Raw genomic sequence first — 21,609 nt, forward strand, 5'->3', positions numbered from 1 at the left:
TTAGATACGCAGTGACTTGACATAGGCTTACTGAATGTCATTCATACAATCATGATACATGCATATCCCCAAATACAATAGGAATACCGATAAACCCATACTGGATCAAATTCATTACACTGTAACGTTACTACAGTTGCTAACGTAGCTACCAGCAAATATGTCTGTGGCGTCACTACCGTGTCAATATGGGTATACCGGTGTGGCACCGGTTGCCATCTACTACCAGGTTTAACTACGGCCTAGCTAGCTAGCTAAACAACGACAGTTAGCATCCCTTTTATGGATACCGGGGAGAAGGCCCAACTTAGTTAGCTAGGTTACTACTGTACCCAGCTAGTTTACATTCACTCATGCGAGGTAGCAATAATATAGTTTTAGGATGATTAACTAGTTGCGTTTTGATGGCTACAAAATCTAGTCCACCCAAACCCTCTCACAAAATACTGCCTGACCCGAATAAAATAGTTCGCCAATATGTTAGCCGGATTAGCTAGTTATGAGTCTACAGCTGCTAATATGAAAGTGGCTGACTAGTTAGCTAGCTACCGGTAAACCGAACAAAGCCGGTGCAGTGGCCTTCTAGAGTTAGCTAGCCAACTAGCTACGCCAACTCGTGAAATTGTGTCTAGTTGGCCCGCTTTTCTGATCCCCACATGCACAACCGTTACAATGCATTGGCCAACAAAATTAATTATCTGCAGTTTAGCGATTTTGACTAGCTAGCCATTTTATCAGATTATCAATAAACAACTATAGTAATATGTAAGCTAACTAACTAGCAAGCTAAACGTCTCCTCCCTATTCTTCAAAACATCCGTCATTGACCCGCACCCAACCGCTCATCAATACGTTACCTAAATGTTTCTCCTCCGAATACCTGACCAAGAGATGGCAGGGGTATTCTTGTCAATGAAGGATACTGAGGAGGCGGCAAGGTGTTCAGTTGAGGAGCGCCTGGGGCTCCCGACGGTAAAGACACCGAGGTCAGGGTAGCCCGCAGTTGGCTCGACGGAGACGGGCCAGTTCCAGGTCCACTTACTGCGACAGTGGCGGGTTTTGGGACTATTTTCGCCGGCAAACTCATTGCAAAAAAATAAACCAAGGAAAACAATACACTAATAAATACTGATACAAAATATATCTAGCTTTCATAAATATAGCAAGCGTAGAATATGATTGAAACAGGCCGCAAATCCTTTAGCCGACACTAGGGCTAGCTAGCTATTATAGCAACTCAGAATAGCTTTTTTTCATGGAAAGTCGCTGTTCGGGTCTGTGGTGCTATTCATGGGGACGGTGGGAGGTTTGCCTCCCTTGCCCGCCCGGGACCTCTGTAGATCCGTTTCAGTTCTTCCGAACACTATCGCCGGCGTCTTTTCTCCTTCGATAATTTAACATTTGTTTTCAACGACTGATTTTTCTATAATCATTTTTCCACGGAGATGGGAGACTTCGTCAACATGGCGTTCCGGCCGCTTCCAGTCCGGTAGGACAGATGATTCGGCTATTCTCGTCCAATTACGGGTATGTACGTCTTAACTACAGCTATCGAAAATGACGCTTCATTTGTTGCATTCATGTGGCCAATTATCTATACTGACTGGCACATAGGCCTACATTCATGTATATTGAGTACTGCATTATTGTTGTTCTAAATAACTACGCTTTATGATATTTTTTTAAAGAATGCATGTTATTTATTATTTTAACTGTAGTGGCTGTCTTGAAGTGTGTGTGTGTAAAATAAACTGTCTCCTGCTATATGTATGGGGTCATTCTCAAGAACCACTCACTCAATATATAAAATGTAATCAGGTTCAAGTACAGTCATCTGAACACATAATGATTGACCGATGGTGTATTTACTGCCAGAAGTGAAGTTTGTATTAGATCGTACTGTACTCGGTACTGTATTGTTTGTGTGCAGCGACATCTAGCGTTGATAACCACAATTAATTTACTTTTATTGTTTGGGAATACAACGGAGGCTCATCATTACGTTAACGGTGTCGTTATGAAGCCTCAGATGGGCCATCGAAATAGATGGGTCATACAAAAGAATGGTGACAACATTTCTATGAGATAAGAACAGTTAGAGAAGTAACGTCACAGAGAAGTCATGTGACCAGATACAAAACGGTAAAATAAAAATGTTACGTGACTTGTTCAATGGTTAATATACTGAACAAAAATATAAACGCAACATGGAACAATTTAAAAGATTTTACGGAGTAACAGTTCATAGCAGGAAATCAGTCAAGTGAAATAAATAAATTAAGCCGTAATTTATGGATTTGACATGACTGGGCAGGGGCACCGCCATGGGTGGGCCAGGGAGGGCAAAGGCTCATCCACTTAGGAACCAGGCCCACCCAACCAATCAGAATGAGTTTTTCCCCACAAAAGGGCTTTATTACAGACATAAATACCCCACTCCCCTCAGACAATCCCACAGGTAAAGAAGCTGGATGTGGAGGTCCTGGGCTGGCATGGTTACACGTGATCTGCGGTTGTTGGATGGACTGCCAAATTCTCTAAAATTACATTGGAGGCAGCTTATGGTAGAGAAATGAACATCCAATTCTCTGGCAACAGCTCTGTTGGACATTCCTGCAGTCAGCATGCTCCCTCAAAACTTGGCATCTGTGGCATTGTGTCACAAAGCTGCACATTTTAGAGTGGCCTTTCATTGTCCCCAGCACAAGGTGCACCTGTGTAATGATCATGCCATTTAATCACCATCTTGATATGCCTCAAAGTCAGGTGGATGGATTATCTTGGCAAAGGAGAATTGCTAACTAACAGGGATGTAAACAAATTTATGCACAACATTTGAGGGAAAAGCTTTTTGTGCATATGGAATATTTCTGGGATCTTTTAATTCAGCTTGTAAAAACAAAAAAAATGGGACCAACACTTTACATGCTGCATTTATATTTTTGTTCAGTACTTGCCTAGTTAAATAATGGTTAAACAGTACATCCTTGAGTTTCAGAATTCTCTGATTTAATATTTGTTTAAATATGTCTCTTATATCAGGCATTTAGCGATTATGTGAGGGTCACTTCCTTACAACACCACTACTGCATAAACTGGAGACATTAACCCAAATCAGTGTTAGGTTTTGGTGATGCAGAAACAAGCTAGGCCTACACATAGGGCTTATTGACCGGCTCAATCGTGTGCAATAATAAAATATGGCTTTTACAATCCACTTGTTATGACAGTAACTTGTATTATACTGTAGATGTGATTGACCATTTCCTCTGGATTATATCTCAATCCAAATCCAGGAATTGCAACTCGTCATTTTCTTTTGCAGTCTAGAAATATACAATAACTGAAGACAACACAGAGGTGGATTGATATAACTGACACAAACAAATAAATATCACTATAACGCATATGACAACTTCATAAAATCTGATTGAGAGAAGTTCCCATTAGTTTTCCCCTTTTTATAACCGTTCCTTTGGTTTCCAGTGTTAAAATTGTCCCTCCATTAAGTGAACACGAAGGCACATTTTCAGAGTTCCATTGGGGAAAGAGAGGCTGATTTCTATAACAAATTTTCTTTATGAAGATAGTTGGGTCTGGCTCAACTTCCAGCTTCAGTCCTCATAAGGACACTGAGAAGTGTAGTGGGTAAGACAGCTGGATTTTCAGTGGTATCGAGACCAGTACTCTACTTCCTTAGACTTTACCTCTGCATCTATTTTTGCTCCATGTCCCCAGTGTCCATTTTGCCACCTGCCAGACCAACCAATGTGTAGCTAGGCATCACCAAAGCTCACACTTGTGTTTAGGGTTCATGGGGGCATCTGCCTTGCAGCCAAAGTGCTCGGAGAAGTCATGGGAATTGGAGATGGTGCCAATAACTCGAAATCTTGACGGACTGTGTGGATCTGTGATGATGCCCTCATGTGAGCTTTCCGGAGTTCGAACTGAGCACCATACCTACACATAGCAGGAAGCACAGACACATATTATTAAGGACTTTAGAGTGAATAATCCTTCATTTACATTATCAATGTAATAGGACATTCAAATTAATACATAATGTTAAAGGCAGGCATGCTAGAGAATGCATTACTAAATTTGCCACAGACATGGAGATACTGTAAGTGGCACAAACCTGGGCGAATCCAACAAAAAATAACTGATGATTAGTCATCCCCAGGGCGGGCAGAGTGGCCTCCTCTCCATTCTTTGCAATCCAGTTCACATAAGCCTTCAAAGCAGACAAGGATCATGTTACAGGCAGCATGCATTTTTTCTCTATGGCAAGAGGATGTTTGGAAAAAAAACATTTAAAAAAAAAAATCTTTCTTGCCCTCAAACCTTCCAAATACTGCATCCCACATTGATGATTCTGAAACATCTGCACATTTACTGTATGTGTGCTTGTAAGTTGAATTGTCAAGTTTACTTTCCCCTTAGCCCACCTAACACCTCCCTATCATACAAACCTTGTAGGCAGCCTTCAGGCCACCATTGTCAGCTATATTCTCTCCCAAGGTGTGTTTTCCATTGAGGGCTTCCTTGTTGATGCTGTAGTTACTGTACTGCTCCACCATACACTGGGTCTGCTTCTTAAAGGCCTCCACAGACGAGTTCTTCCACCAGGAGCGGAGGTTCCCATCCTTGTCGTACTCCCTCCCTTTAACATAAAGCAAAATATGCTTCAGAACGGGAGACCTAATTTGAAATCATAATGTTTGATTGGTGGGATACTTACAACTTACAGAAATTACAGCCTATAATAATTTGTTATTTTTTGGGGGGGGGGGGGGTGGTGTATGAGTACGGACACAGTCCCCCACTACCACAAATTATGAAGTAGAGATTCCCACATCTGGGGAATTCGAGGGATCAGCTCGTCTAGAGTGCAATGGCCGAACCTCGCCCTGGGTGAACCTCCTTCGTGATCAAGGTGTCTCCCCTGCCAGGTACTGTAAGTGTACAGCCTAGCTATATTTCTAAAAAGAGTCTTTTAATTTGTACCAAACTTCTATATTCACATCATTTTATTCTGAGTCTCCCATATAAAGTAACAAGAGTTAAGACACTACAACTTATATGAAAATACAAAGTCTTACCTTGGTCATCAAAAGCATGTGTCAACTCATGTCCCATAACTACACCAATCCCCCCAAAGTTCAGGGCCCTGGAAATTTATTCAACAGTTTAACAAAATCCTTTCAAGTAAATAAAAGCATTTTATAACAAAGCAATTACATTCTGGGCTATGTAAAGACACTCAAGGAGACACCACACACACATACTGTATACAATTCACGCAAGTACGGCGTGCACACACAAATGTGGTGTACTTGTATTTTTGCCTGAGATGGGGCGGTATTAAGGAACTGAATAGGCTGAAAAGGGAAGAGGGACCTACTTTGGCCATGAGCGGCTATAAAAAGGAGCTTGAAGGATTCCTGCAGGGAGCACCATCTCATTCTTGGTAGGATTATAGTATGCATTCACTGTAGGAGGGGTCATGCTCCACCTGTGTATGCAAGACAAAGTATAAGTCTGAGAGGAGGGAGTAACCAGTCGTTGACTCTCCCCTATCCCCTTAGCTAGGCTGTTGACTAGAGATCAGTGTGAAAGCATTAGAACCCTAAGCTGCTCTCTTACACTATGTAGTAAGAGAAAAAGATCAGTTCGGCTGAGGGAAATTGGTTGCCAGGGAACGTTTCTGGGTGCCAGTACTATTCTACAGAGTCAGCAGAATGGGAATTTGTAACTGTCAGAGAATTTGACCTCTTTGGAGAGGCGAGCACTCACTGATCTCTGTTTGGGGTTTTCCTTAGCTGGTCCGCAGTCACTCTGGCAGAGAAGTTGTAGTACTGCATGACATTTTGAAAATACAGGTCAGACACCACCTCAAACTGAGAGAGAGGGGAATCAGGTTAGAAGGCGAAAGAGGTTTACACACAAGCAATGCAAACAGGAGATGCTGTAAGATTGGCAACCCTCCCCAGAACCAGGGTGTCTTACAGTAAGACAACATCAATGAGTTGGCTATTTTAATCAACATATGATGAGACATGGACTTCATAATATAGAAGTATGCATATTCAATGTAATTACATATTTACCTACATCATTGAACACTTTGTCAAGCTCCTTGGGGTCCATTATGAATTTTGGATATCCAACCATGTTGTAAATGGCTTCAGCCTATAACAGAGCAGATGAGGTGAATTGAGACAGATGCTTACACCAGATGGCATTACAGAGTTCTGTTTCACAAACTGATGATAAAGCAATAAGGACTATGTTTTCTGTGTCCTGTCTGGCAATCTCTTATGGAATACAATGGAAATCCTATCACTGCTACATATCTTATGTTAGTTATAAGGCAATAAACTTTTCCAGAGTTGCTAATCTGTGTAATGACAAGTCCCTCACCCCAGCAGTGGAAAACTTTCTACAAGTTAGTCAAAGCAACCCATCTCTCCCACCTTCTCTTTGGCTGCCTTTTTGGTCCCCTGATCCATCCAGTCCACATACTTCAGGCTGTCCTCAAATGCCCATTTGATCTCAGAGACCATATCTTCTGCCTGATAGAAATATAGGGAAAAGGAAAGGCTTGTCGAAATCTCACCCAGGGGCAGTTCACAGTGTAGGTAGGTGTGTAGGCGATACCTTGAAACACTTACAATGGCCTTGCTGTCCTCAGCAAAAGTGGCTTTGACAAAGAGGGCCCCGAGAGCAAAGCCGAGGGCACTGTCTGTGTCGCTGACGCACAGCTTCCAGCGTGGGGTGCAGCTCTGAAACATCACACCAAGCACATGAGAACTATGACACCAACCCACCTACACACAAGATCACTGCACCACCTACACACAGGAGTAATGACATCACCTACACACAAGATAGCGCTGTCTCTCAGACTTGAAAACACTGCATGATACTAACGCAGTATCAACCCAGTCTAACTGTATTAGCTTTTAAAATGCTCCTCAAGCATGGAATAAGTAGTAAAGTGTTGGTTTTTCTTTTGAAGTAAACAATCTTTCCTTGGAATCCATAACCTTGCGGCTATGCCTTGGAGGTGAAGCCATTCCTTTATCAGAGTGTAGGGAGACAGCACGTTCCCCTCTAAAAGGGCTGACTGTTGTTTTTGTGAGACTCTCCAAGATTAGCAACAACAGGACAGCCCTCTTGCCCAACTTCCCCTCGATTACAGGGAATATTAGAATCAAACTGAGACTGCAGACAGAGGAAGGGGGAAATGGAGCGATCAACAGAGTGGAAAAGGGTGAGTGAGAGAACAAGAGATATGAGTAGAGACAGGGAAAACAATGACACAGTGAGTGAGGAGTAGAAAGGGAGGGGTGCTAAAAGTGTAGTTTAGAGGGTCCCAGGAATTGTGCACACACACACACACTCCCCAGGACGAGAATGCTCTTGGTATGTTCTGACAGTGTGACTCCAGCGCAAAGCAAGGAGAACAGGATGTTTCTCAGATAAGGGTTTGGATAGCTGGAACACCCACAACACAGCAGATAGCAGAAGCTTTTAGCAGAAGCCAGCAAGGCTATGTGCCTAATGATGACAGTGACTCAGCTGAAGTATTTCTTATCAGCTCCTTGTTTAATTAAAGGGACACTTGGGATTTTGGCAGAGACCCTTTATCTACTTCTCCAGAATCAGATTAACTCATAGATACCATTTTTTATGTCTGCGTGCAGTTTGAAGGAAGTTGCTGACTAGTGCTAGCGCAATTGCTAACCAACGTTGCTTGTAGATAGACTTTGTCATTGCACTATGGGTAACACTAGTTGGCATTGGCTCACAAAATGACCTCCAACTTCATTCATACTGGACAAAGAGACATAAAATGGTCATCCACGAGTTCATCGGACTCTGGAGCAGTAGATAAAGGGCCTCTGCCAAAATCACAAAGTGTCCCTTTAAGTTTGCCCCTAACGCCACTAACAAGTGCACATCTCATTAAGTGTTATCTATGCCAATTTCTGTTTACAGTTTACTTTATAGCCACTCATTTTTTTTTATCTGTGCTATAAGCAAGTATCGCTTTACCTTTTGACTGAGGCAGCAGGAAAAGCTGGTCCCCCTTGAATACCCTTATCTGTAGGTCTGTTGACAATTTCCCTGCCAGCTTTCAGCCCTGACCTTTTCTCCATCTCTCTCTCTCACCTTCTTGGTTCCATACATGACTTCAAAGAAGCGCTGCTCAGCATCCTGGAACTTCTTGTCCAGGATGGACACCATCTTCCTCACCACCTTCATGATCATGTAGTTGTTCAGGACACTGCTCAGGTAGGAGTAGATTAATTCATTACACCATATTAACATTTCAGGAAAGGAAGCAAAAGGTTATATTCTATATGTAGTTTGCATAACGTTTTATAATATCCCCTGTGCTGCTCATATAATATCCCTATCCAATCGATATGAAATCACCCCAATGGTTACCTTCATTACAAAGAGTTGTCCATCAGCATTTAAATATGAATGAGTGGAAGGCAGGGATTGGAAGTGATTCTAACCTCTTGTTAGTGCTTGCAATGAGGTCAGAGACCTTCTGGAGGTAGTCCTTGGCGTACACCACCACAGGCTCTGAGTCATTTAGAAGAACAGGAGCAAACACGTCTGTGAGGTAAGGCATCCAGTCCACCGCAGGAGCCAATGTCTACAGACAAACACAGAAACAATGATACTGTCAACATCTACTCGTGCACAGATTTGTATATATATATATATATATATATATATATATATATATATATATATATATATATATTTTTTTTTTTAAATCAGCAGGTATGAACAGAAAGTAGGAAGAAAGACCTTGGAGAAGTCACTGTTAAACCAAAAATGCAATCTATGCAAAATACACTTGTTGATTGAGACAGCCAGTGGTGGAAAAAGTACCCAATTGTCATACTTGAGTAAAAGTTAACATACCTTAATAGAAAATGACTCAAGTAAAAGTGAAAGTCACCCAGTAAAATACTACTTGAGTAAAAGTATTTGGTTTTAAATATACATAAGTATCAAAAGTAAATGTAATTGCAAAAAGATACTTAAGTATCAAAAGTAAAGCTCTAAATCATTTCAAATTGCTTATATTAAGCAAACCAGATGGCACAATTTTCTTTTTTTTTTAAATTAAATATCTTTAAGGATAGCCTGGGTTAACACTACAACACAGACATAATTTACAAATGAAGCATGTGTGTTTAGTGAGTCCACCAGATCAAAGGCAGTGGGATGACCAGGGATGTATTCTTGATAAGTGAGTGAATTGCACCATTTTCCTGTCCTGCTAAGCATTCAAAATGTAACAAGTAATTTTGGGTGTCAGGGAAAATGTATGGAATAAAAAGTACATTATTTTACGTAGGAATGTAGTGAAGTAAATGTCAAATATAAACAGTAAAGTACAGATACACAAAATGACTTAAGTAAATAATACTTTAAAGTACTACTTAAGTACTTTACACCACTGGAGACAGCTCAATCTGGAAGTCATCTACTGTATGTTTGTATCTGGTGATACTGCAGGTAGACATGGTGTTGATGTTTGGATCATCTGAAGCAGCAGAGAGATGCAAGTCGTTCTGGGACTGACCGTCAGATCCTTTGCCTGGATCTTATGGTAAATTAGCTCCTCGTCCCTCCTCTCCTCCTGGGGTACGGTGATGTTGGCCAGGGTGGTCTCAAAGTCCACAATTTCCTGCATCAGCGATCTGGATGTCTCCTGTGAGCCCCCCAACAGGACCCCTAACTCCACCAGGAAGTCTAGGTATGCATTCAGATACTTCCCAAGACCATGTAGGCAGCACAGAGGGAGAGATGTTGGTTAAATTCAATTAAAAACACAATCCAGGACTAGGAAAATACTGACTATTATAAGCAGAGCATTATCCCTTGAGCTATACATTCTTTCTCTATTATTTCTTCATTTTCTGTCCAAGTGCCATACTGTAGGGTTTGTACTGTCCCTTTGGTTGTTTTCTATTCCTACGAACCAGGTTTCCATCCAACCTTTTTATGCGAGTAAAGTACATGTTGGATAATGGAAACAGCAAATTTGTCGACCCCCAAAAAAAGTGGGATCTTTTTGTGTCTAAAATTATTTGTGAAAAATGGTGGTAGAAACGCCTTTTATGTGCCAATATTGATATAATAACTAACTATCATATCGAAGTAAAAGTTGAGTCACGCAATGATATGTTGTGTGGTTCTTCCACTACGACTCGGAAAAGCATGCCGTTTATTAGGCTACAGATGAAATAAGTAACGATGAAGGTGATGAAAGTGCATGGTGATGAGCTTGATGCTCTTTTCCCAAAATTATTGAGGGTGACAGGATGATCGATTCTTGGCTGCTGTTTGACAAATAAATATTCTCGCTCTTTTGTCCATAATTTTATCATTATGTAGGCCCCTCAAACTGAACTATGGACCTCGAAGCCAGATCCACTGAGTTTTTTCGTTTTGCCCCTCTGATAAGGGACTGATTTAGACCTGGGACCCCAGATGGTGCAATTCATTATCAAGTAGAACAGATAACCAGCAGGCTCCAGAACTCGTAGGGTAAGAATTGAATGCCCCTGATTTAGGCTATACTCGCACTGTATCTGCAAACTGTTGGCTAGAATGCAAGTGCCAAGACATTTGCTATATAACATTTTTAGTGACAAAAAACAATCAGTAGAGTTGAAAATACAATGGAACCCCATTTAACTTGTATTTTTTTTATTCGGTACATGGAATTTAACCGCAAAAGTTATTTTTATGTGCACTCGCTCATTGCGCACAGCCTTTTATCAGCAACAAGTACATTTGATGGGGAAATTAACATATTATTTATGTACACTACCGTTCAAAAGTTTGGGGTAACTTAGAAATGTCCTTGTTTTTTAAAGAAAAGCAATTTTTTTGTCCATTAAAATAACAAACTTGATCAAAACTACAGTGTAGACGTTAATGTTGTAAATGACTATTGTAGCTGGAACGGCTGATTTTTAATGGAATAGCTACATAGGCGTACAGAGGCCCATTATCAGCAACCATCACTCCTGTGTTCCAATGGCACGTTGTGTTAGCTAATCCAAGTTGATCATTTTAAAAGGCTAATTGATCATTAGAAAACCCTTTTGCAATTATGTTAGCACAGCTGAAAACTGTTGTTTTAATTAAATAAGCTATAAACTGGCCTTCTTTAGACTAGTTGAGTATATGAAAAGCCAGCTGACATTTACTCTTGAGGTGCTGACTTGTTGCACTCTCGACAACTGGTTCTGGTTTCAATGATGTTTCTAGAGACACTATCTCTCTCATCATCACTCAATGCCTAGGTTTACCTCCACTGTATTCACATCCTATAATGTACATCCTTTGTCTGTACATTATACCTTGAAGCTATTTTATCGCCCCCCAGAAACCTGCTCCTTTTACTCTCTATTCGGGACGTCATAAACGACCAATTCTCATTGCTTTTAGCCGTACCCTTATGCTGCTCCTCCTCTATTCCTCTGGTGATGTAGAGGTGAATCCAGGCCCTGCAGTGCCTAGCTCCACTCCTATTCCCCAGGCGCTCTCTGTTGATGACTTCTGTAACCATAATAGCCTTGGTTTCATGCATGTTAACATTAGAAGCCTCCTCCCTAAGTTTGTTTTATTCACTGCTTTAGCACACTGCCAACCTGGATGTCCTAGCCGTGTCTGAATCCTGGCTTAGGAAGTCCACCAAAAACTCTGAAATCTTCATCCCCAACTACAACATTTTCAGACAAGATAGAACGGCCAAAGGGGGCGGTGTTGCAATCTACTGCAGAGATAGCCTGCAGAGTTCTGTCATACCCTCCAGGTCTGTGCCCAAACAATTTGAACTTCTACTTTTAAAAATCCATCTCTCTAAAAACAAGTCTCTCACCGTTGCCGCCTGCTATAGACCACCCTCTGCCCCCAGCTGTGCTCTGGACACCATATGTGAACTGATTGCCCCCCATCTATCTTCAGAGCTCGTGCTGCTAGGTGACCTAAACTGGGACATGCTTAACACCCCAGCCATCCTACAATCTAAGCTTGATGCCCTCAATCTCACACAAATTATCAATGAACCTACCAGGTACCACCCCAAAGCCATAAACACTGGCACCCTCATAGATATCATCCTAACCAACTTGCCCTCTAAATACACCTCTGCTGTTTTCAACCAAGATCTCAGCGATCACTGCCTCATTGCCTGCATCCGTAATGGGTCAGTGGTCAAACGACCTCCACTCATCACTGTCAAACGCTCCCTGAAACATTTCAGTGAGCAAGCCTTTCTAATCGACCTGGCCCGGTTATCCTGGAAGGATATTGACCTCATCCCGTCAGTAGAGGATGCCTGGTTATTTTTTTTAAATTCCTTCCTCACCATCTTAAATAAGCATGCCCCATTCAAGAAATTTAGAACCAGGAACAGATATAGACCTTGGTTCTCTCCAGACCTGACTGCCCTTAACCAACACAAAAACATCCTGTGGCGTTTTGCATTAGCATCGAACAGCCCCCGTGATATGCAACTTTTCAGGGAAGTTAGAAACCAATATACACAGGCAGTTAGAAAAGCCAAGGCTAGCTTTTTCAAGCAGAAATTTGCTTCCTGCAACACAAACTCAAAGAAGTTCTGGGACACTAAAGTCCATGGAGAATAAGAACACCTCCTCCCAGCTGCCCACTGCACTGAGGATAGGAAACTCTGTCACCACCGATAAATCCACTATAATTGAGAATTTCAATAAGTATTTTTCTACGGCTGGCCATGCTTTCCACCTGGCTACCCCTACCGCGGTCAACAGCACTTCACCCCCCACAACTACTCGCCCAAGCCTTCCCCATTTCTCCTTCTCCCAAATCCAGTCAGCTGATGTTCTGAAAGAGCTACAAATCTGGGCCCCTACAAATCAGCCGGGCTAGACAATCTGGACCCTTTCTTTCTAAAATTATCTGCCGAAATTGTTGCAACCCCTATTACTAGCCTGTTCAACCTCTCGTGTCGTCTGAGATTCCAAAAGATTGGAAAGCAGCTGCTGTCTTCCCCCTCTTCAAAGGAGGGGACACTCTTGACCCAAACTACTAGAGACCTATATCTATCCTACCCTGCCTTTCTAAGGTCTTCGAAAGCCAAGTCAACAAACAGAATACCGACCATTTCGAATCCCACCGCACCTTCTCCGCTATGCAATCTGGTTTCAGAGCTGGTCATGGGTGCACCTCAGCCACGCTCAAGGTCCTAAACGATATCGTAACTACCATCGATAAGAAACAATACTGTGCTGCCGTATTCATTGACCTGGCCAAGGCTTTCGACTCTGTCAATCACCACATCCTCATCGGCAGACTCAATAGCCTTGGTTTCTCAAATGATTGCCTCGCCTGGTTCACCAACTACTTCTCTGATAGAGTTCAATTTGTCAAATCGGATGGCCTGTTGTCCGGGCCTCTGGTAGTCTATGGGGGTGCCACAGGGTTCAATTCTTGGGTCAACTCTTTTCTCTGTATACATCAATGATGTTACTCTTGCTGCTGGTGAGTCTCTGATCCACCTCTACGCATACGACACCATTCTGTATACTTCTGGCCCTTCTTTGGACACTGTGTTAACAACCCTCCAGACGAGCTTCAATGCCATACAACTCTCCTTCTGTGGCCTCCAACTGCTCTAAAATACAAGTAAAACTAAATGCATGCTCTTCAACCGATCGCTGCCTGCACCTGCCCGCCCGTCCAGCATCACTACTCTGGACGGTTCTGACTTAGATATGTGGACAACTACAAATACCTAGGTGTCTGGTTAGACTGTAAGCTCTCCTTCCAGACTCACAGCAAACATCTCCAATCCAAAATTAAATCTAGAATTGGCTTCCTATTTCGCAACAAAGCATCCTTCACTCATGCTGCCAAACATACCCTCGTAAAACTGACCATACTACCGATCCTCAACTTCAGCGATGTCATTTACAAAAGAGCCTCTAATACCCTACTCAATAAACTGGATGCAGTCTATCATAGTGCCATCCGTTGTGTCGCCAAAGCCACATATACTACCCACCACTGCGACCTGTGCGCTCTTGTTGGCTGGCCCTCGCTTCATACTCGTCGCCAAACCCACTGGCTCCAGGTCATCTACAAGACCCTGTTAGGTAAAGTCCCCCCTTATCTCTGCTCACCATAGCAGCACCCACCTGTAGCACGCGCTCCAGCAGGTATATCTCTCTGGTCACTCCCAAAGCCAATTCCTCATTTGGTCGTCTCTCCTTCCAGTTCTCTGCTGCCAATGACTGAAACGAACTACAAAAATCTCTGAAACACTTATCTCCCTCACTAGCTTTAAGCACCAGCTGTCAGAGCAGCTCACAGATCACTGCACCTGTACATAGTGTCACGTCCTGAGCCTTGTAAGATGTCATTTTCTATAGTAGAGTAGGTCAGGGCGTGACAGGGGGTGGTTTTCTTGTTCTGTTTCTATGTTGTTTTTCTAGGTTTATTTTTCTATGTTGGGGTTGTTGGGAGGATCTCCAATTAGAGGCAGCCGGTTCTCGTTGTCTCTAATTGGAGATCATATTTATGTAGTTTTTTTTTTCATTTGTGTTTGTGGGTTGTTCATTTTTGAGTAGTGTGTTTTCTCTCTGCGTCACAGTTTGTTGTTTTGTTGTTTCAAGTTTTTTGGAGTATTGCAAACGTTTCACGGTAATAATAAATATGTGGAACTACAAACACGCTGCGCCTTGGTCCGATCCTTTAAACTGCCGTGACACATAGCCCATCTATAATTTAGCCCATGCAACTACCTCTTCCCTACTGTATTTATTTATTTAGCTCCTTTGCACTTTCTTCCACTGCAAATCTACCATTCCAGTGTTTTACTTGCTATATTGTATTTACTTTGCTACCATGGCCTTTTTTGCCTTTACCTCCCTTATCTCACCTCATTTGCTCACATTGTATATAGACTTATTTTTCTACTGTATTATTAACTGTATGCTTGTTTTACTCCATGTGTAACTCTGTGTTGTTGTATGTGTTGAACTGCTTTGCTTTATCTTGGCCAGGTCGCAATTGTAAGTGAGAACTTGTTCTCAACTTGCCTACCTGGTTAAATAAAGGTGAAATTAAATAAATAAAAAAACTACTGTGATTATTATTATTATTTAACCATGCTGGTCATTTATGAACATTTGAACATCTTGGCCATGTTCTGTTATAATCTCCACCCAGCACAGCCAGAAGAGGACTGGCCACCCCTCATAGCCTGGTTCCTCTCTAGGTTTCTTCCTAGGTTTTGGCCTTTCTAGGGAGTTTTTCCTAGCCTCCGTGCTTCTACACCTGCATTGCTTGCCGTTTGGGGTTTTAGGCTGGTTTTCTGTAAAGCACTTTGAGATATCAGCTGATGTAAGAAGGGCTATATAAATACATTTGATTTGAGCAAGACACTAGTCATTTTTCCAACAACTGTTTACAGACTGACATCATTTGAGTCAATTGGAGGTGTACCTGTTGATGTATTTCAAGGCCTACCTTCAAACTCAATGCCTCTGTGCTTGACATCATGGGAAAAATGGAAAAGAAATCAGCCAATACCTCAAACAAATTGTAGACCTCCACAAGTCTGGTTCATCCTTGGAAGCAATTTCCAAATGCCTGAAGGTACCACGTTCATCTGTACAAACAATAGTACGCAAGTATAAACACCATGGGACCACGCAGCCGTCATACCGCTCAGGAAGGAGACACATTCTGTTTCTAGAGATGAGCGTACTTTGGTGTGAAAAGTGCAAATCAATCCCAGAACAGCAGCAAAGGAAATTGTAAAGATGCTGGAGGAAACAGGTAGAAAAGTATCTATATCCACAGTAAAACGAGTCCTATATCGACATAACCTGAAAGGCCGCTCAGCAAGGAAGAAGCCACTGCTCCAAAACCGCCATAAAAAGCCAGACTACGGTTTGCAACTTCACATGGGGACAAAGATGATACTTTTTGGAGAAATGTCCTCTGGTCTGATGAAACAAAAATAGAACTGTTTTGCCATAATGACCATCGTTATGTTTGGAGGAAAAAGGGGGAGGCTTGCAAGCCGAAGAACACCATCCCAACCATGAAGCACGGGGGTGGCAGCATCATGTTGTGGGGGTGCTTTGCTGCAGGAGGGACTGGTGCAACTCACGAAATAGATGGCATCATGAGAAAGGAAAATTAGGTGGATATATTGAAGCAACATCTCTAGACATCAGTCAGGAAGTTAAGCCTTGGTCGCAAATGGGTCTTCCAAATGGACAATGACCCCAAGCATACTTCCAAAGTTGTGGCAAAATGGCTTCAGGACAACAAAGTCAAGGTATTAGAGTGGCCATCACAAAGCCCTGACCTCAATCCCATAGAACATTTGTGGGCAGAACTGAAAAAGCGTGTGCGAGCAAGGAGGCCTACAAACCTGACTCAGTTACACCAGCTCTGTCAGGAGGAATGGGCCAAAATTCACCCAACTTATTGTGGGAAGCTTGTGGAAGGCTACCCGAAACGTTTGACCCAAGTTAAACAATTTAAAGGCAACGCTACCAAATACTAATTGAGTGTATGTAAACTTCTGACCCACTGGGAATGTGATGAAAGAAATAAAAGCTGAAATAAATCATTCTCTACTATTATTCTGACATTTCACATTCTTAAAATAAAGTGGTGATCCTAACTGACCTAAGATAGGGAATTTTTACTAGGATTAAATGTCAGGAATTGTGAAAAACTGAGTTTAAATGTATTTGGCTAAGGTGTATGTAAACTTCCGACTTCAACTGTAGATATTCCATACAAAATCTGCTGTTTCCAGCTACAATAGTCATTTACAACATGAACAATGTCTACACTGTATTTCTGATCAATTTGATGTTATTTTAAAATGGACCAATTTTTTTGCTTTTCTTTCAAAAACAAGTACATTTCTAAGTGGCCCCAAACTTCTGAATGGTAGTGTACATTTTAAAATAGTCGCCTGCAAATCTGTCGCCACTGGATGGAAACCATAACTACTGAAACACATATCTAGCGAGATACGTTTCTCAGTAGGACTGTGCCAATTTGTGAATGAATTTCCTAATTTAATCTGGCCTTTGTATCAAGGCACTGATCTATTTTAAGTCCTCCCTTACCCTGTCTTTCATCATGCTACAATTTTTAAGCACATTCACCCAGTTAAACACCTTGAGCCATAGTGCAGCCACCTGTCAGTACCTTTGCATTGGCAGTTTTGTTGAGGTAATAATCCCGAGAGGGGAGCCCCAGCCCAGATTGATCCACCTGTACAGAAGGTAAGAGGAACAGTGCATGATTACCAGCTCACACCCTATTGAAACATTTCAGTGCTCTGAGCAAAGTGAGCCTGGGTCTCCACTCTAGCTTTGACAGTGTAGTATTGCAGGATCTACAGTATACTGCAGCTTCGATTAACCATACAATTTATAACATTCCCTTTAAAAAGAAAGAGCAGGTAAATGTGCATGTAAATCCTCCCTGAGTAGATCTGGGGATAAGTGATGTTTGATGAAAGTTCTACCAAATGTAAAGAGGAATGTAAATCAACAGCTAAATAAGTGAGGAGAAGGCCTCTGGGAGTAGCTGGGCCTAGAGCCACTGTCTGGGCCTGAGGCACAGTCTAAGCCTGGAGCCACTGGGGTGACTGGCTATCCTCTCACCTGGATAATATTGTGGTTGGAGCACTTGGAGTCTGTGCTGACAAAGACAGTGAAGAAGGGGGAGCAATGGTAGTTGGCTGACACTGTGCGTAGAACCTCCTGGAAATTGTTGTTGTCCCAGGAGCCAGTTAGGGCCCATCCTCCCGTCTGTAAAGTAAAATGTATGATCTCCTTCAGAGAGAGGCTCACTTAAACCCTGAGAGTTCCTTAATATTAGGGCAATGGATACATCAAGGATAAATTCAAATAATAATAATAATAATCAAAAAATTGGTTAACTATTTAAATTAACTATGTCAAAGAATATGTTAGCACATCAAATTGTGACATTATAGCTACATTGGGCCATGTCAGACGACTGGATGAGGATGCCTCGAGGAGTGAACTCACCTGATTGATGAGCTCCTGTAAAGGCTGAGCTCCTAACTCTTCGATCTTAGTCTCATTCATACATGCCTTGTAATACATCTGGGCATTCTCCTCAGCCTTGCTCAGCCCCTTCATGGTGGTGTTCTCTGCCATTCACAACATTTTACAGTTAAGTTTTCTCCAAACTTCTCTTACAAGAAAAGGATAACTGTTATAGGCTTTCATTTTTCCATTTATGTTTTGAGGTTGTACTTTAGAACGTATAGCTCGTTATCACATAGGGCGCACCGATTGGGGTCACCTTGTTATAGTCAGTATATGCTACACCTGTGCTGGTTGCCATCTCGTTAGTGGGAAGATGTTTCACCTGTGCAGGCCCAGGTGCTATTTCAGAGTGGCTGGCCTAGTGCTCCATTTGTCTTGAGAGATGTGGATGGTTAACAGCTTAAGTTGGCGCTCCCTATTTTGAGTTCTAGACAAACAATCCTTTATAGGATCTTCCCTGTTTGTTTTGCTCCACTGTTTGGTTTGCTTTCTGTCTTTAAGTGTCGTGTGTTTGTTAGCCTCTTCTTGGGCAAATGTAGTAGGCGCTCATGGTGGGTGAATTTTAGGTTCCAGTTGTTGTTGCTAGTCAACTTTTAGTGGACACCCTCGTAAGTGTCTTTCAGAACCCCACCAGTTTTGTTTTGGTTGTTGGTTAATGACTTTTTGTTAGTTCACCCTTCTGTTTGAGCAAAATGTTTGGTTTTCTTGCTGGGGAACGTAACTATAACATACATGTATAAAGAACAGTGAGGCAATAAGGACTAAACTCACCAGAAGCGGGCAAGCAGAGCGAGGCAAGTGGAAAGGATGGGACAGGCAGAGCAGTGACCATGCTAGCAGGATAGTTCAAATCTCCAATCATCTTTGCTTATAGTGAGGTTGTTTCCATAAGTGGATAAATTGGTCTTATTTAGCATGTATGGTAAAACCTTAAGCAACCTCTTCCCATTCAAATTAGCTAGAAAATGGTGAATGACAATTTGTTTTGTGTGACTACAGTGCCAACAGAAAAATAGAGAAGCGTTCTAATTGAGAGCGATGTCAAAGTGGACAACCCGTCCACCTGGCTTCGGTTGGGTCATTATAATTCAAAACAATGCATTCTTAAATAAATCACACGCCTTGCATGCTCGGGTATGGTAAGTTTAGGCCATAACTGTTCCAATGTATTTCTCTAGGTTGGTGAGGGGGTCAACTAAGGACTCCCCATCCCCTAAGGCGGAATCTTACCTAGCAGGTGCTTCATGACGGCCATGTTGCGCTCCCATAGGTTGCTGAAGGGACCCCATCGGGACTTTCCCTCAGGGAGGGGGTTGTTCTTTACCCATCCCCCACAGGCAAAGCTGTAGAAGTCGTGGCAGGGGTCCACAGAACGGTCCAGGGCTCCAATCACAGCACTGGCCACAGTAATGCATGGCTCTGTCCGACACATACCCGGGTGAGCTGCCAACAGGGAGTGGGACAAGCAGCTAAACATACTGTATCAATTATATTTTACAGACACTGCTACTTCAGCCTCAACAGTTAGACAACACTATCGCTTTGATTAAACAGCTAGTAAACTCAGCAAAAAAAGAAACGTCCCTTTTTCAGGACCCTGTCTTTCAAAGATAATTAGTAAAAATCCAAATAACTTCACAGATCATAATTGTAAAGGGTTTAACCTGTTGGGGCTAGGGGGCAGTATTTGCACGGCCGGATAAAAAACGTACCCGATTTAATCTGGTTACTACTCCTGCCCAGTAACTAGAATATGCATATAATTAGTAGATTTGGATAGAAAACACTCTAAAGTTTCTAAAACTGTTTGAATGGTGTCTGAGTATAACAGAACTCATATGGCAGGCCAAAACCTGAAGATTCCATGCAGGAAGTGGAAATCTGATTTGTGGAATCACCTTCAACACTTTGCCTATGAAACACACCGTGAGTTAGGATTCATTTAGCACTTCCTAAGGCTTCCACTAGATGTCAAGTCTTTACAAAGTGGTTTGAGTCTTCTCAGGTAAAAACTGACCGAAAGAGAGGCCTGGAAAGTTGGTCATAGGGGGAGGGCCATTACTACTATGACGCGGGCGCCCGTGGGTACCCTTTCGTTCCAAAATGTTTAGTAAGACAATGCAATCGTCCGCCTTGAATATTATTGAAGCTCTGATTGAAAAAGGCCCTAAAGATTTATGTTATACAATGTTTGACATGTTTGAACGAACGTAAATATATATTTTTTGCACATTCGTGACAACAAGTCCCGCGCGCTTCAGTACATTATGAGTAGCCTTCGGAACGCGCTAACAAGAAGGAGCTATTGGGACATAAATTATTAACTTTTTCGAACAAAACTACATTTGTTGTGGACCTGGGATTCCTGGAAGTGCCTTCTGATGAAGATAATCAAAGGTAAGGGAATATTTACAATAGTATATTTGATTTTAGATGGTTCCAAGATGGCGCTAACATTTATCGCCTAGCCTATTTTTCTGTGCATAGCACCTCGTTTATTGCAAAGTGTGATTTCCCAGTAAAGTTATTTTTAAATCTGGCAATGCGGTTGCATTCACGAGATGTTAATCTATAAGTCTTTGAATGACAATATTACATTTTAACAATGTTTTCGAATAGTAATTTTGTAAATTGTATCGCTGATTCACCGGAAGCATTTGAGGGAAAATATTTTCTGAACGTCATGCGCCGATGTAAAATGCTGTTTTTATATATAAATATGAACTTTATCGAACAAAAAATGCATGTATTGTGTAACATGATGTCCTAGGAGTGTCATCTGATGAAGATTGTCAAAGGTTAGTGCTGCATTTAGCTGTGTTTTGGGTATTTGTGATGCATGCTAGTTGCTTTGAAAATGGCAGTGTGATTATTTTTGGCAGGGTACTCTCCTAACATAATCTAATGTTTTGCTTTTGCTGTAAAGCCTTTTTGAAATCGGACAACGTGGTTCGATTCAAGAGAGGTATATCTATAAAATGGTGTAAAATAGTCATATGTTTGAGAAATTGAAGTTATAGCATTTATGAGGTATTTGTGTTTCGCGCGACGCGATTCCACTGGCTGTTGACTAGGTTCCCAGACAGGTTAAACACTGTTTCCCATGCTTGTTCAATGAACCATAAACAATTAATGAACATGCACCTGTGGAACGGTCATTAAGACACTAACAGTTTATAGAAGGTAAGCAATTAAGGTCACAGTTATGAAAACTTAGGACACTAAAGGAGGCCTTTCTACTGACTCTGAAAAACACCAAAAGAAAGATGTCCAGGGTCCTTGCTCATCTGCGTGAACGTGCCTTAGGCATGTTGCAAGGAGGCATGAGGACTGCAGATGTGGCCAGGGCAATAAATTGGAATGTCCGTACTGTGAGACGCCTAAAACGGCGCTACAGGACAGACAGCTGATCATCCTCACAGTGGCAGATCATGGGTAACAATACCTGCACAGGATCGGTACATTG

General features: G+C 42.0%; 2 protein-coding genes, 1 long non-coding RNA gene and 1 other non-coding gene across 19 annotated transcripts in view; 1 reads left to right on the top strand and 3 right to left on the bottom strand.

The window, feature by feature from the left end:
- Positions 1 to 1,535, bottom strand: part of LOC115207708 (eukaryotic translation initiation factor 4 gamma 3) — a 62,390-nt gene extending 60,855 nt beyond the window's left edge. For 11 of the 13 annotated variants that reach the window (XM_029775113.1, XM_029775112.1, XM_029775109.1 and 8 more), the window contains exon 1: positions 858 to 1,535. In XM_029775113.1, coding sequence (XP_029630973.1) covers positions 858 to 1,087 — 230 coding nt within the window. In that variant the 5' untranslated portion in view covers positions 1,088 to 1,535. The remainder of the gene's footprint in view (positions 1 to 857) is intronic. The other 2 variants (XM_029775114.1, XM_029775111.1) reach the window with 2 other exon arrangements.
- A 1,452-nt stretch (positions 1,536 to 2,987) lies between these two features.
- LOC115207711 (endothelin-converting enzyme 1) overlaps positions 2,988 to 21,609 on the bottom strand; it is a 52,679-nt gene continuing 34,057 nt past the window's right edge. For 3 of the 4 annotated variants that reach the window (XM_029775118.1, XM_029775120.1, XM_029775119.1), the window contains 16 exons: positions 19,374 to 19,586; positions 18,120 to 18,244; positions 17,730 to 17,876; positions 17,269 to 17,334; positions 9,617 to 9,805; positions 8,532 to 8,674; positions 8,179 to 8,293; positions 6,675 to 6,785; positions 6,477 to 6,575; positions 6,115 to 6,192; positions 5,797 to 5,900; positions 5,405 to 5,515; positions 5,103 to 5,170; positions 4,473 to 4,663; positions 4,139 to 4,234; positions 3,784 to 3,960 (listed from right to left, as the gene is read on the bottom strand). In XM_029775118.1, coding sequence (XP_029630978.1) covers positions 3,784 to 3,960; positions 4,139 to 4,234; positions 4,473 to 4,663; positions 5,103 to 5,170; positions 5,405 to 5,515; positions 5,797 to 5,900; positions 6,115 to 6,192; positions 6,477 to 6,575; positions 6,675 to 6,785; positions 8,179 to 8,293; positions 8,532 to 8,674; positions 9,617 to 9,805; positions 17,269 to 17,334; positions 17,730 to 17,876; positions 18,120 to 18,244; positions 19,374 to 19,586 — 2,033 coding nt within the window. Of the gene's footprint in view, positions 3,961 to 4,138; positions 4,235 to 4,472; positions 4,664 to 5,102; positions 5,171 to 5,404; positions 5,516 to 5,796; positions 5,901 to 6,114; positions 6,193 to 6,476; positions 6,576 to 6,674; positions 6,786 to 8,178; positions 8,294 to 8,531; positions 8,675 to 9,616; positions 9,806 to 17,268; positions 17,335 to 17,729; positions 17,877 to 18,119; positions 18,245 to 19,373; positions 19,587 to 21,609 lie in introns of all 4 variants that reach the window. The other variant, XM_029775117.1, reaches the window with a different exon arrangement.
- Positions 4,790 to 4,961, bottom strand: LOC115147935 (U1 spliceosomal RNA). Its single transcript, XR_003866518.1, has one exon. It is a non-coding gene; the product is annotated as a U1 spliceosomal RNA (small nuclear RNA).
- LOC115207712 (uncharacterized) lies at positions 4,805 to 9,631 on the top strand. Its single transcript, XR_003881042.1, has 3 exons — positions 4,805 to 4,952; positions 8,207 to 8,301; positions 9,550 to 9,631. It is a non-coding gene; the product is annotated as an uncharacterized LOC115207712 (long non-coding RNA).

Source organism: Salmo trutta, chromosome 14 (assembly GCF_901001165.1).
Source record: "Salmo trutta chromosome 14, fSalTru1.1, whole genome shotgun sequence".
Taxonomy (NCBI): domain Eukaryota; kingdom Metazoa; phylum Chordata; class Actinopteri; order Salmoniformes; family Salmonidae; genus Salmo; species Salmo trutta.